General features: G+C 47.7%; 1 protein-coding gene across 6 annotated transcripts in view; it reads left to right on the top strand.

Annotated features, from left to right (window-relative positions):
- The window catches only part of LOC104970180 (actin nucleation-promoting factor WASL-like), a 30,926-nt gene that overhangs the window by 2,157 nt on the left and 12,945 nt on the right, over nt 1-15,824 (top strand). For 2 of the 6 annotated variants that reach the window (XM_059881536.1, XM_059881539.1), the window contains exon 2: nt 9,018-9,117. The exons of the other annotated variants lie outside the window; for them this stretch is intronic. In XM_059881536.1, the coding sequence (XP_059737519.1) occupies nt 9,018-9,117 (100 nt within the window). The remainder of the gene's footprint in view (nt 1-9,017; nt 9,118-15,824) is intronic. 6 annotated transcript variants of the gene reach the window in all.

Below are 15,824 nucleotides of genomic sequence, written 5' to 3'. Positions count from 1 at the left end.
TCTCACATCCATACATGACCACTGGAAAAACCATAGCCTTGACTAGACGGACCTTTGTTGGCAAAGTAATGTCTCTGCTTTTTAATATGCTGTCTAGGTTGGTCATAACTTTTCTTCCAAGGAGCAAGAGTCTTTTAATTTCATGGCTGCAGTCACCATCTGCAGTGATTTTGGAGCCCCCCAAAATTGCTTGTCACTGTTTCCACTGTTTCCCCATCTATTTGCCATGAAGTGATGGGACCAGATGCCATGATCTTAGTTTTCTGAATGTTGAGTTTTAAGCCAACTTTTTCACTCTCCTCTTTCACTTTCATCAAGAGGCTCTTTAGTTCTTCTTCGCTTTCTGCCATAAGTGTGGTGTCATCTTGCTCTTAGTACTCATTAATACAATAGCTGGTACTCATTTCATTCATTCATCCACTCATCAAGTCTCCAACATCAGGTGAGTGAAGAACCTCCGTGTTAATTGGCATCTAGTAGGAAATGAAATCCAATACAGCTGTTGCATATTCAGTAAATTTCCAAGCACATAGGACCACATATGTAAAGAGTGCACACATGTGTAATTCTTGAGCTTCCCCCATGTCTCAGATGGTAAAGAATCTGCCTGCAATGCAGGAGACCCAAGTTCCATCCCTGGATGGAGAAGATCTCCTGAAACAGGGCATGGCAACACACCCCAGTACACCCCAGTATTCTTGCTTGGGAAATCCCATGGAGAGAGGAGTCTGGCGGGTTACCGTTCATGGGGTTGCAAAGAGTCGGAGACGACTGAGCGACTAACACTTTTACTTCACTTATGGAGCATTAACGTAAGTTTTATGGATAAAACTGGTGTGGCGTTAATAGGGTGACCAAACAACATAAATATTCTCAAAGGAAACAGATTGTTTCCTGAACTCCCCGGAACAGTACATGAAGAGTTGTCTGTGCATCTTGAGACCCCATTCTAGTCTTGATTGGGTTGTTCTCAGGGAATGTCTGGGTGGAAGGCACTCAGGCACTCCTGGCACATCGGAGCTGCTCAAAAAGTTCAATTTGCTGAATGAAAGAGGGAAGGTCACTGAGGAAGGTGGCATAGACACCTCTGGAGTTATTGTTTTATTAAAAAACTTGTGAGAATAGAGGAGGCAGAAAGTGGAAGTGTTAGCCACTCAGTCGTGTTCCATTCTGTGTGACCCCATGGACTGTGTAGCCCACCAGACTCCTCTGTCCATGAGGATTCTCCAGGCAAGAAAACTGGAGTGGGTTGACATTCCCTTCTTCAGGGGATCTTCCCTACTGAGGGATTGAACCCGGCTCTCCTGCATTGCAGGTGGATTCTTTACTGCCTGAGTCACTGGGAAGCCCCCAACGCAGGCAGAGTCATCTTCTAAAAACAAAAGCCAGATCACATCTGTCCTCTGTTGAAACCCCTGGAGACCCATACCTTGGGCAGAGATCCCATCTCACACCCAACTCTGCTCCCTTCCAGCCACCCTGATCAGTTGTGTTCCCCTTCACGTGCTTTGCACTGACTGTTCTGCTCACTGAAGGTACATCTCCCCAGGACACCCATCTCCCCTGCCCCATTCCCTCACCTCCTTTGGGCTTGTGATCAGGCATCCTCTTCTCAGCGAGATCCTCCCTGACCATCCTATTTGAAATAACCATCTCTTCCCACCCAGGCATTCCTGGAACATTGGAACTGCTCAGAAAGTTCAATTTGTTGAATGAAAGAGGGAAAGAAAGAGGAATGGGATGTGTTAGGGAGCTGGAGAGCCGCTGAGGGTCTGGGTCCCTCACTGTGATGTTGAGGGAATTCCCGTCATTGCAGGATTCCTAACAATCCTCAGGGTCAAGTTCAAACTCTTCTATCTGGACCCTGTTAACCTTTGCGCCCCAAGGCATGGACAGTATCCATTCTCATCTCTTTCCCATAGTTGTATAATATTTTGCTGGGCACATGCCTCTCCCTCAGTTTGTGTGTGTGTGTGTGTGTATTATTTTTTTCTTCTCATCCTTTATTTTTTTGGCCACACCAGGCCGCATGGGGGACCTTAGTTCCCCAACCAGGGATTGAACCTGTGCCCCCTGCAGTGGAAACATGGAGTCTTAACCACTAGCACCGCCAGGAAAGTCCTCTAAATTAAAAGCTATTTCCCAGCCTCCCTCGCAGTAGAGTGAAGTCATGGGGTTAAACCAATGGGATTAAGGCAGTGGAATGTAAGGGGAAGTGTTATAGAGCAGTTTCTGGCACCCTTAAGCAGGAAGCTGAGGAGTCCTTGGTCCCTGATACTTTGTCCCTTCCTCATTCATGAAGCCCAAAACAGATCTGCCCTGAGGGCCCTCCCTACACTAAGTTATGGCAGAGTGGCAACCCTGCTTGCGGGTCACCTCTTTCTGGCAGCCTTCCCTGATTCCTCCTCTGCCAGTTCATGTTGATGAGTCTGTGGGCCTGCCCAGTCCTCTCAGGTCTCCCCATCAGAGCACTTGTGACTCCCCCACCAGGTTGAAGTGCTTGTTGGCAGGAGCAGCTGCTAGTTTTCATCAGCAACTCACACTGAATTTGTCTATATCTACAAGGGAAAAACTGGATGATGCTTGTAAAGCAGTTAGCACCGTCCTTTGCACGCTGTGAGCAGTCAGTATATAGCCACGGTACTTTTAGACTATTACAGTTGATCCTTGAACATGGGTTTGAACTGTACATCATACGTCAACTTATAGAAGCATTTTTTTCCACTAAATAAGTACTGTGGTATGACACAATCCGTGGTTGTTTGAATCTACAGACTGTAAAGTTATATTTGAATTTTTGATTGTGCGGAGGATCGGTGCCCCCCAACCCCTGCATTGTACGAAGGTCTACTATATTATTTCTTATATTGTATGTAGTTCATTCTGCCTAACACCAGACACGTTAGGGGGGCGGGTGAGACCCTTTGGTGAATAGGTTCAGCTTGATTGATTGTTCACCGTCCGGCCAGGCCCTGCAAATGGAAATGTATTAATATTTATGGCTGCTGTAACAAATTTTCACAAATTTCATGGCTTAAAACAAAATGAATCCATTTTCTCACAGTCCTAGGGGCCAGAAGTCCAAAATCAAGGTGTCAGTAGGGCTGAGTTCTCCCTGAAGGCTTTCGGGAAGAATCCTCCTGTATTAGCTTGAACTGCCGTAACAAAATAGCATAGAATGAGTGGCTTAAACAACAGAAATCTGTTTTCTAACAGCTCTGGAGGCCAGAAGTCCAAGATTCAGGTGCCAGCGTGGCTGGGCTCTGGTGAGGAATCTCCCCTTGGGCTGCAGGCAGCCACTTGCTCACTGCGTCCTCATGTGACTTCTTGAGTGTGTGAGGAGAGAGAGAGGGAGAATGCTCTCTGGTGTCTCTCTTCTTCTGGTTTTGTTTTTTTTGATGTGGGCCATTTTTATTTGTGTTATGTTTGGGGTTTTTGGCCACAAGGCACGTGTCATCTTAGCTCCCCAACCAAGGATCGAACCCACAACCCCCTGCTTTGGAAGGTGAAGTCTTCACCACTGGACCACTGGGGAAGTCCTACTGTCTCTTCTTATAAGGACACTAATCCTATGAAATCAGGGCCCCATCCTTATGACCTCATTTAACCTTAATTGCCTCCTTAGAGGCCCCATCTCCAAATACAGCCACATTGGGGGTTAGGGCTTCCACATACGAACTTGGGGGGACACATTCAGTCCATAATGCCTTTCTTGCCTCTCTCCCAGCTTCTGGTGACTCCTGGTGACCTCTGACTTGCAGATGCAATGACACAGTTTCTTCCATCTTCACATGGCCATATTCCCCATGTGTCTATTCCACATCTCTTCTCTGAGGACACCAGTTGTTGGATCAGGGCCTCCTAATTCATTACCGGGCTTCCCTGGTGGCTCAGTGGCAAAGAACCTGCCTGTCAATGCAGGAGACATGGGTTCAGTCTCTGGGTTGGGACAATCCCCTGGAGAAGGAAATGGCAATCCACTCCAGTATTCTTGCCTGGAGAATCCCATGGATAGAGGAGCCTGGTGGGCTACTTTCCATGGGGTCACAGAGAGTCAGACAGGACTGAGCAACTAACAACAACAGCAGAATTCAGTATGACCTCATAATTACTTGCTCATCCTTCAAAGACCCTATTAACAAATAAGGTCACATTCATAGGTTTGGGGTTAGGACTTGAACATATCTTTGAGCGGGGGTGGGGGGGACATAATTTGACTCCCAGTGGGAAACGTCTTGGAAAGGATTCTTGAAGACCTTGTTTTTCAGCTCCCAGCTGTGAGTCACCTCAGCTACCGGGATCCTCTTGCTAGACATCGTGGGGCAGAGAAAAGCCAGCCCCATGTTGCTGTGTTCGAATCCTGACCCACAGAATCCGTAAACATAACAGAAATGTTCTTATGGTCTATGTGGTCCTCAACCTTTTTGGCACCAGGGACTGGTTTCATGGAAGACAATTTTTCCACGGGCTGGGAGGATGGTTTTGGGATGATTCAAGCACATGATATTTAATATGCATTTATGTCTATTATTATTACATCAACTCCATCTCAGTGTCAGGGATTAGATCCTGCAGGTTGGGGACACCTGCTGGCATCATGCCACTATATTTGGGGGTAGTTTGCAACACAGCGCTTCCCTGGTGGCTCAGACAGTAAAGAATCTGGTGGTAATGCAGGAGACCGGGGTTCAATCCCTGGGTCGGGAAGATCCCCTGGAGAAGAGAATGGCAACCCCCTCCAGTATTCTGGCCTGGAGAATCCCATGGACAGAAGAGCCTGGTGGGCTGCAGTTCATAGTATCTCAAAGAGTCAGACATCACAGAGCGACTAACACTTTTACTTTCACTTGTAACACAGCTGCCGATGCTCAGAATAGAGGGGAAGGAAACGCTGCCCTTCTTTGCAGAGCTTTGCAGGTTAGGGAGAGGTGGCCTTCCAGGCACCTGAGTCTCAGTTACACACACAACCACCCCTGAAGCTCGGACAGGTGAGGTGCCTTGCTCAAAGTGCCGGTCACTGAGTGGCAGAGCTGGGGTGCAGACTCAGGTCTGCGAAACAACCCTGTGAGTCTGTTAGATGGAGCCTTAGAGTGAAAAGCCCTTTCTGGCATCCCAGGCACGTCTTTGAGAGGCTCCCCTAGGCTTGGCGATGCAAGAGTTACTATGCTAACTCCCATATCCTGGATCGCACATCACCCGAGCTGCCTGGGCTAATGACAGATCATGTATGCAACGGAGAAAAGCGGACAGACTGCCAGATGTGTGGAAAGAAACCGGCTTGCAGGAAATTGCTATTAGGTGATCATCGTTAGCCTGGGTATTCAGAGTCGCCACGTTTCCAAAGTTCGTGCGTTTACCAGACGCTTGATGCATTTTCCCCATCAGCCCTAGATTTTGTCCTCCTGGAGAGACAGCTCTTCCCCTGGATCTGCTGAGAGCAGGTGATTATAATTCTGTCCCCAGCCCCACCCCACCTCCCACCAGCTTCTGGCAGCAGCTGCTACACAGGCACAGGAATGCCTCTCTGGCTCCTGGCTCTGTGTAGGGAGGCACCTAGCTGACCTTGGTGTGCGATGAGCTGGGTTCAAATCCCAGCTGGGCCACTGAGTAATCATAGACGCTCATTTGATGCCTGATGGTGGAGAGCTTTTCACATGCTAGGCACTCGGGCAAGTTATTTGTTTGAAATTTAAGTTTCTAAGTTCTCAAGTACTGATGATAACACCACCTACCTTGAAGTGCTGCTGTGAGGAGTGAAACAGAATGTGGAAACAGACACGACTGAGCACAGGAGCCTCTGCGAACATATATTGGCGAGAACAAAACACGACACACTGAATAAAAGCAATCCATGTAAACAGGTACTCAAACAAATGTGTCTCAGTCTGTTGAAACTGCATGACAGCGTACCGTACACTGGGTGGTTTATAAACAATGGCCACTCTGGAGGCTGGCAGTCTGAGATCAGGGTGCCAGCATGATTGTGGTGAAGGCCCTCCTGGCGTGATACATTCTGGCCAATGCTCGGACACAAGTGTTGGTAAGTCGCTATTCACAGTAGCAAAAAAAAACAACCTACGTGTCCATCGGCTGAAAAACAGAAAAATAAAATGTGGTCTCTCCATATAGTGGGGAAATTATCCAGCTTTAAAATGGAAGCGTTGATACGTGTTATGATGTGGATGGACGGTGACCCTCAGTGAACTGTGGCAGACGCAAAAGACACACTGTAAGGTTCCACGTGTAATGAAACATCCAGAAAAGGCAAATCCACAGACACAGCAGGCAGACTAGTGGTCACCAGGGACAGGAGAGAGGGGAAAAGTGGAGAGAGACTGCTTGATGGGTCACTCCTTTGGGAGTGATGAAAATGGCTTGAAACCAGATAGAGTGACCGTACAACATTGTAGATGTACTAAATGCCACTGAACTGTACACTTTTTTAACTTATTTTTTAAATTTATTTGGCTGCATCAGGGCTTAGTTGCAGCACGTGGGATCTTTTGTTGTGGGGCACAGACTCTCTGATTGTGGCGTGCGGTCTCAGTGGTTGTGGCTCTCCGGCGTAGTAGCTCTGAGGCACGTGGGATGTTAGTTACCAGACCAGGGATCGAACTTTCGTCCCCTGCATTGCAAAGCAGCTTGAATCACTGGGCCAGGGTTCACATAAGTCCCTAAATGTTACACTTTAGAATGATGTATTTTATATGAGTTTTACTTTAGTTAAAAAAAAAAAAATCCATGAATGAACTTCCCTAGTGGTCCAGTGGCTAAGACTCCTTGATCCCAATGCAGGGGGCCCAGGTTTTATCCCTGGTCAGGAAACTAGTTTCCACATGTCGCAACTAGGAGTTTGTATGCTGAAACTGAAAAAAAAAAAATGAAAACAGATCCCTTGTGCTCCAACTAAAGATCCTGCATGCCACAATTAGGACCCAGCACAGCCAAAATAAATACTTTAAAAAAATCCATGAATTCATAATGAAACAAAAGACTTTTTATTTAAAAAATTTTTTTATTATTATTTTTTAAAACTGGATACTATACAATAAATAGCTAAAGTGAAGTTGCTCAGTCGTGTCCAACTCTTTGTGGCTCCATGGACTATAGCCCACCAGGCGTCTCCATCCATGGGGTTTTCCAGGCAAGAGTACTGGAGCGGGTTGCCATTTCCTTATCCAGGGGATCTTCCCCACCCAGGGATCGAACCCAGGTCTCCCACGTTGAAGGCAGATGCTTTACCCTCTGAGCCACCAGGGAAGTCCTCAAAGACTTTTTAAAAGGGAGGGCATGGATGGAAAGCTTCAGTGAGAAACTGTGGATGGAAGGATGAATAGTAATAGAAAATCACTCTTAAAAGTCACCTTGATAATGACTGATCCAGATGAGAACCATCAGTGGATGTTAGAAGCCTTGGGGGAAAGACAGTTGAGAGAGAAGATAGACACATAGTCTGCAGTGACCTGACCAGACTGGCACGTTGATCTCAGACTTCCAGCCTCCAGAGCAGTGAGGAGGAAATTCCTGTTGTTTATAAGCTGCCCAGGCTGAAGTATACTGTGATAGCAGCTAGAATGAACCAGGATATAACAGGTTGTTGCTTCTGCTGCTCGGTCGCTCAGTCGTGTCCAACTCTGCGACCCCATGGACCGTAGCCCACCAGGCTCCTCCGTCCATCGATTCTCCAGGCAAGAATATTGGAGTGGGTTGCTATCACCTTCTCCAGGGAATCTTTCCGACCTGGGGATTGAACCCGTGTCTCTTGCTTGGTTGGCAGGCAGATTCTTTACCACTGAGCCACCTGAGAAGCCCAAGAGATAACTTATATACCATCAAAGTCACTATTTTAAAGTGCAAAAATGGGTGGATTTTACGTATTCACAACATTGCACAGCCAGCACCACTGTCTAATTCCAGAATGGGATTATCACCCTCAAACAAACCCTGTGCCCATCAGTGCCCTCTTGTAACCAAAAGTGGGGATCTGGCTGCTTGCCACTCAACAGCTAATAAAGAGGCCAGGTTGGTGGAAAGGGAAGTTTGCTTTATTTTGGATACTAGCAACCGGGAAGAGGGCAGACACCTGTCCAAACACTGACTCCCTCCGGCCCCCACCCCAACACCCCCAACAACCAGTGGGCAAGACTTTTATAGACAGAGGGAGGGGGTACTTGTAGAAACAGCACAGTGAGCTCTGACAGTCATCTTGAAATTGGTTCTGTGGTGGTCTAACCAGCATCATCTTGATCATTTTAAGTACAATTAACCTTCAGTTCCGTATTCCCAGGTGGCTCGGTAGTAAAGAATCCACCTGCTGATGCAGGAGACTCGGGAGATGTGGGTTCAATCACTGGGTCAGGAAGATACCCTGGAGGAGGAAATGGCAACCCACTCCAGTATTCTTGCCTGGAGAATCCCATGGACAGAGGACAGCCATGGGGTCCTCTGACAGTCCTGGCGGGCTACAGTCCATGGGGTCGCAAAGAGTTGGACATGATTGAGCAGCTAAACAACACCAACCATCCATTCAAGTATCTCTGTTGCACACCTGTTTTATTTTCTTCCTAAGCCTGTGGTGCTCCAGAATGACCTGCTATTTAATTTCTTCTTGTTTATCATCTGTCTCTTGCACTAGAATGTAAGATGCTAGACAGCAGGGCCAGGCCTGCCTGCCTCATTGTTATCCTGAGTACCTGGGGTGTGATAAGGGGCTCTTTGCAGGATGAACAAGAGGCTGGAGACCTTCAGAGCGCCTCTGGAGACTCTGTTGCCCCCGCATGTCATGGGGAGGATGTAGCTTCAGAGAAGCTGCCCTCTGACATCCCAATGACTCCCTGTGTGTGGCAGGGAAAAGAAAATCCCGGTCGGAGTGGATCAAAATGTTCTCTTTTTGAGATCAGCTTAAGAAGTCACCCTGTTCTCTTCCCGTGTCTGGCTTCAGGAGAGTAATGAATGTTTCCAAGAGTAATGAATACTTGCAAGTGTCACGCGCCTGCTCTGTTTCCTTTTTTCCCCAGATTACCCCAGACCCAGGATGTTGGGGGAAGACCTTGAATGGTACCTTCTCTTCCCTGCAAGGCTCCCTCCCTCTTCTGATTATGGCTGTCTCCTCATGAGGTATCTGATCGCTGTATCTTGGCCTTTATTGTAGGTAGCAGAACAGTGGAATCAGTGGGGTCTAGTTAGTGGGGTACATCCTCTGAAGAGCAGGGGCAGTATTGGGGGATGGGGGGAACTAATGTACCATCCCCCCCACCCAGGGAAGGATTAGCTTCTTTCTTTCCTTTCTTCCTTCCTCTCTTTAAAAAATTATCTTGTAGCTGCTTTTCTTTTTCTTATAATTTTAACATGTTATTTACTTATTTTCATCTGCACTGGGTCTTCATTGCTGCACGTGGGCTTTCTCGAGTTGCAGTGCATGGGGGGCTACTCTCTTGTTCTGTTAAACGGGCTTCTCATTGCAGTAGCTTCTCTCGTTTTAGAGCATGGGCTCTTGGAGTTCAGGCTCAGTAGTTACGGCACACAGGCTTAGTTGCTATGCGGCTTGTGAGATCTTGTGGTGCTAGGGATCAAACCTGTGTCCCCTGCATTGGCAGGTGGATTCTTAACCACTGGACCACCAGGGAGACCCTAGAGCTGCTTTTCAACGGTCTCTTCCCCAACAGCCTCTTTTGGTGGGTCTCCTCTCTGGTTCCTATTTCGTCTTATTTAATGTATATCTATTTCCTTCAAGTTTGGGCAGGAATTGATCTTTACTAGCTGTTTTAGGGGCAGCAAATCTGGAACCTGAAGCCATGTCCTGGTTAGTAATTCCCAAACCAACAGAGGCTGTGCCAGGCATCTCACATTTTTTTTTTAAATCGCTTTTAATTCTCACAACAACTCTATGAGAGAAGTATTGTTCCCGTTTTACAAAGAGGTCGGGGGGTTAAGTCATGGGCCTAGCATCCATTCCTTTCCTTTTCTTTACCTCCTTTCCATCCTTCTTTTCTTAAAACATGAAGAATATTAGTAAATGTTATTTTTGGGGGGGCAGTTCACAGCAAAATTGAATGGAAAGTTACAGAGATTTAGATTCAATGTGTCCCCTGAAAACTGCTCCTCCTACCCCCAATCCATAGCCCCAGGGACCTCTCCATCTGAGCTGTAGTTCCTTTTTCTCCCAGTGCCTTGAAATCTGACTCACAGGTGGGCAGTCATGGTCTCGACATTCAGGTGACTTTGATGGATGCCCAGGACTCCTCTCATAGAGAGGCTCTCTTCTAGTTTTTTTTTTTTTTAAGATTTTTTTTTTTTAATGTGGACCATTTAAAAGTCTTTATTGAATTTGTAGCAATATTGCTTCTGTGTTATGTTTTGGTTTTTTGGCCCCGAGGTGTGTGAGTTCTTAGACTCCTAACCTAACAGAAGCAGAAGATATTAAGAAGAGATGGCAAGAATACACAGAAGAACTGTACAAAAAAGATATTCACGACCCAGATAATCACAATGGTGTGATCACTGACCTAGAGCCAGACATCTGGAATGTGAAGTCAAGTGGGCCTTAGAAAGCATCACTACGAACAAAGGTAGTGGAGATGATAGAATTCCAGTTGAGCTATTCCAAATCCTGAAAGATGATGCTGTGAAAGTGCTGCACTCAATATGCCAGCAAATTTGGAAAACGCAGCAGTGGCCACAGGATTGGAAAAGGTCAGTTTTTATTCCAATCCCAAAGAAAGGCAATGCCAAAGAATGCTCAAACTACTGCACAATTGCACTCATCTCACACGCTAGTAAAGTAATGCTCAAAATTCTCCAAGCCAGGCTTCAGCAATATGTGAACCGTGAACTTCCTGATGTTCAAGCTGGTTTTAGAAAAGGCAGAGGAACCAGAGATCAAATTGCCAACATCTGCTGGATCATGGAAAAAGCAAGAGAGTTCCAGAAAAACATCTATTTCTGCTTTATTGACTATGCCAAAGCCTTTGACTGTGTGGATCACAAGAAACTGTGGAAAATTCTCAAAGAGGTGGGAATACCAGACCACCTGATCTGCCTTTTGAGAAATTTGTATGCAGGTCAGGAAGCAACAGTTAGAACTGGACATGGAACAACACACTGGTTCCAAATAGGAAAAGGAGTACGTCAAGGCTGTATATTGTCACCCTGTTTATTTAACTTATATGCAGAGTACATCATGAGAAACACTGGACTGGAAGAAACACAAGCTGGAATCAAGATTGCCGGGAGAAATATCAATAACCTCAGATATGCAGATGACACCACCCTTATGGCAGAAAGTGAAGAGGAACTCAAAAGCCTCTTGATGAAAGTGAAAGTGGAGAGTGAAAAAGTTGGCTTAAAGCTCAACATTCAGAAAACTAAGATCATGGCATCCGGTCCCATCACTTCATGGGAAATAGATGGGGAAACAATGGAAACAATGTCAGATTTTATTTTTCTGGGCTCCAAAATCACTGCAGATGGTGATTGCAGCCATGAAATTAAAAGATGCTTACTCCTTGGAAGGAAAGTTATGACCAACCTAGATAGCATATTCAAAAGCAGAGACATTACTTTGCTGACAAAGGTTCATCTAGTCAAGGCTATGGTTTTTCCTGTGGTCATGTATGGATGTGAGAGTTGGACTGTGAAGAAGGCTGAGCACTGAAGAGTTGATGCTTTTGAACTGTGGTGTTGGAGAAGACTCTTGAGAGTCCCTTGGACTGCAAGGAGATCCAACCAGTCCATTCTGAAGGAGATCAGCCCTGGGATTTCTTTGGAAGGAATGATGCTAAAGCTGAAACTCCAGTACTTTGGCCACATCATGTGAAGAGTTGACTCATTGGAAAAGACTCTGATGCTGGGAGGGATTGGGGACAAGAGGAGAAGGGGACGACAGAGGATGAGATGGCTGGATGGCATCACTGACTCAATGGATGTGAGTCTGAGTGAACTCTGGGAGTTGGTGATGGACAGGGAGGCCTGGCGTGCTGCGATTCATGGGGTTGCAAAGAGTCGGACATGACTGAGCGACTGATCTGATCTGATCTGAACCCGATATTGAACAAGCACCTCCTGTGTTGGAAGGCGAAGTCTTACTCACTGGACCACCAGGGAAATCTCTCTTGTCCGAGAGTCCTCTGGGGGTTGTGGCTGTATTGAGTAAGGACTTCCTAGAACGTGTTGTGGTTTGAAATGCAGGACTTGGCGGATAGGGAATAGGCTGGGGAGGAGGAAAAACACAGAATTGGGGTCAGGAGGGGTCTCAGGCAGCTTAAGGGAGGCAGGGGTTGAGATTCTGGGCTCTGGACTCCAGTAGACCTATGAGGCTTTGGCCCCCGCCTGTGAGACTTTGAGTGACCACGCTGAGCGTTGGCTTCCTTCTGGGTGGACCAGAACAGGCTGATTTAATGCCTTCTCCCCTGCAGTGCTCCCCTGCCGCCACCCTCATATAGGCACCCCTGCCCCCAGAACAGGAGTGGAGAGTTGTTGGAGAGTCAGGTTGCAGATGGATCCCTTTGATTCTGTTCCCAGCCTTTGTCATCTTTTTCCCCCCACCTTTCTCCAACTCGAAATTTCTCTTTTTTAGCTGACGACACTCCGTGAGCCTTTAGATCTCACAGAGCCGCTTTGATCATATGGCTCACCATTATCAGATCCTTTTATCTCGGGAACATTTGGCAAACCAGATCTAATCAATACAGAGTGGCAGAGGGCTTGTGGAAGGTCCACGTCTTCTAGGGCCTCCTTTAAGAGCCTGGCCTTGGATGAGGGTGCCCTCGCCTGGGAACTTGCACTCGGCTGGCCGCACCCACCCTGGACCCACGAAGCAGTGCAGAACACAGCACCCTGGCTCGGAGGCTGGCTGCATGCTTACATGAGTCATTTCCTATTCTCCAAGCTGCCTTAAGAGGGAGACACCAAGACTGGCCCCATTTTGCAGACCAGCAAACTGAGGCTCAGAGATGCAGTCACTGAATTCCTAGAGGGCTGGCCCAGATGGGTCTTATTACCAAAAAGTGTGTGGAGTCTGGCTGCTTACCGTTCAAAAGCCAATAAACAGGCCAGGTTGGTGGAAAGGCTTTATTTCAGATGCCGGCCACTGGATGGGGGTGCAGAGGGTGGTGGACATCTGTCCAAAGGCTGACTTTCCCTCCCCTGGCAACCAGTGGGGCATGAACTTTTATAGACAGAAGTCGGGGCTGGGGGACTACATGCAGAATCTGACAGTCATCTTCAGATTGGTCATCGGTGATCTGACTGGCATCATCTTGGTGGTTTTAGATACAGTTAATCTTCAGTTCCAGAGCCCATTTGTTCCCATTTCTTTGTGGTTAATTCTCGGAATTGTGGCAGCTCATGTCCTGGGTACAGTCTGGTCACCATGTCGTTAACTTCTCCACCTGATGTTTAGTATCTATAAGACAGCTTGCAGTATGTGGCTCAGAATATTATCAATAGCCCTTGAGAAAGAACTAAAGGTCCCTGACTATGTTTAATGACTACATCATTATTATTTGGTTTCCTTTTTTATTTTGATTGTTTCCCTTTTTTCAGCATTTCTCACTTCTCTGATTAAACTTATTCTTTGATTAAAGTTTTTGCACAGACAGAAGGCAGGCAGAGGGCATGGTATGCGGGGGGGCCGGGGCAAGGACCATAGGGTCCTGCTCGTTTCAGTCCGACCCTGAAAAGTGGTTTGGAAAAGTCAAGGGAATCTTTTAAGCTGTGCTTCCAGCTTTCTGGAGTCAGGCAGCCTTAGGGCCAATATTGTCCTTGCCCCTCCTCTCCCTCTTAGATCATGTTCTCCCAGAAGCAGCCCCAGAGATGAGAATTCACGGGCAAGTGCTTTATCAGGGAAGTGTTTCTGGGAGAAATTGGGAAGGGAGTGAGAGAGACAGGACAGGGAAGGCGAGAATACCAGCAGGAGAGAGAGGTCAGGCGGAAGGCCAGCCTCAGCCCACTCCCACAGGGAACCCTAGGGCAGAAGTCACGTCACAGTCTTTCTCTTGCCTTGAGGCAAGTGCAGGAGTCTCCTAGGGGCGTTGTAAGAAAGGAGCACAAACTAAGTGGCTTAGAACAACAGAAGGAGTTTCTCTCATGATTGGGCTTCCCCAGTGGGTCAGCAGTAAAGAACCCGCCTGTCAATGAAGGAGACCTGGATTCAATCCCTGGGTCAGGAAGATCCCCTGGAGGAGGAAATGTCAACCCACTCTGATATTCTTGCCTGGGGAATCCCATGGACAGAGGAGCCTGGTGGGCTACAGGTCATGGGGTTACAAGAGTCGTACATAACTTACCAACTAAACACACACACACACACACACACACACACACACACATACGCACGCTCTCTCTCTCTCAGTTCCAGAGGCGCACACACACACACACACACACACACACACACATGCATGCTCTCTCTCTTTTTCTCAGTTCCAGAGGCTAGAAGCCCAGAAGCAAGGTGTTGGCAGGGCCAGGCTTCCGCTGAGGGCCCCTGGGAAAGGTCTACCCCACGCTTGTCTTCCAGCTGACAGAGGGCGTTCCTTGCCTTGTAGACTCCAGTTCCTGCCTCCATCTTTGCGTGGTCTTCTCTTCTGTGTCTACATCTTCTCTTCTTCCTACAAGAACCTTTGGATCTAGAGCCCTAAGAGATAATCCAAGATGATCTTCTGACGACAGACTTACTCCTCCAATGTCTAATCCACTCTGCTGCTTTCCTAGAGCATCTGACCCTGCATAGCCTTGCACGTGTGTGCACGTGCTGGGTTATGTCCGACTCTTTGCAGCCCCATGGACTCTCGCCCACCAGGCTCTTTTGTCCATGGGATTTCTCAGGGAAGAATACTGGAGTGGTTTGCCAATTCCTTCCCCAAGGGATCTTCCCAACCCAGGGATCAAACCCGCATCTCCTGCCTTGGCAGGCAGATTCTTTACTACTGAGCCTCTTGGGAAGCCCATATTCCTGTACCTCTTCTTTTTTATTTTTAAAATTTTGGGCTGCGCCACGCAGAATGGGAAATCCCAATTCCCTGACCAAGGATCGCACCCATTACCTGGCCCACCAACCCCCCTACATTGGAAGCATGGAGTCTTAACCTCTGGACCGCCAGGGAAGTCCCAGCCCTATACCTCTTCTGATGGCTTGATTGGAAGCCCTGGAAACCAGCAATGGCAAAAATACACTAAAACGTGTGACCATGTGCTTGGGGACTCTAGCATCAAACAAATGGAAAAGCTGGGAAAGCCAGCCCTTCAGAGGGACAGGATCCAGAGAGCTCAGGAAATTTAGAATTGAAGCAAAGGGTCCTGGCTCAAGGCGTTACCTTAGAAATGGGGTAACTGTAGCCTCAAGCACTTTCCTTCATCGAGTTTTCTCTTCACAATGCAGATTTTGGAAAGAGGAGCATCTAATTGGTCTACCTTGCTGTGAGTGAACAGGGTACCTTGATTGACAGTCCCCTAGGGCTGCGCAACGGAGCAGTTAGTTCCCCTAAGAAAAACTAGGGTACCATTGCCTGAAGGAGAATGGTGCTGGGCAGCCTCAAACCCCAGATGCTCACCGAGAGTCCCTTCCCACTCCGGGTGTGCCAGGCGTATCAGGGTGCTGGTGGTTTTGCAAAGACCACGCTCTCACTCTGGGTACCCAGAACGCCCTGCCTTGCACCTTGGCCATTAATTAGTACCTCCTCATCCTTGGAGCTCTCCATCCCTCCCCATCCCCTCACTGGGCTGAGTTAAGGGGACTCTGTGCTCCCGCAGGGGGCCCTGGGCTTCCTTCTGTCAGCTCCTAGAGGTGGCTGCACTGTGGTCTGCCCCTCCTCTCTCCAGCCAGCTTCTGG

This window comes from Bos taurus, chromosome 25 (assembly GCF_002263795.3).
Source record: "Bos taurus isolate L1 Dominette 01449 registration number 42190680 breed Hereford chromosome 25, ARS-UCD2.0, whole genome shotgun sequence".
Lineage (NCBI taxonomy): Eukaryota > Metazoa > Chordata > Mammalia > Artiodactyla > Bovidae > Bos > Bos taurus.
The sequence above is the reverse complement of the archived record's forward strand: the minus strand, read 5'-3'. Positions and strand labels throughout refer to the sequence as shown.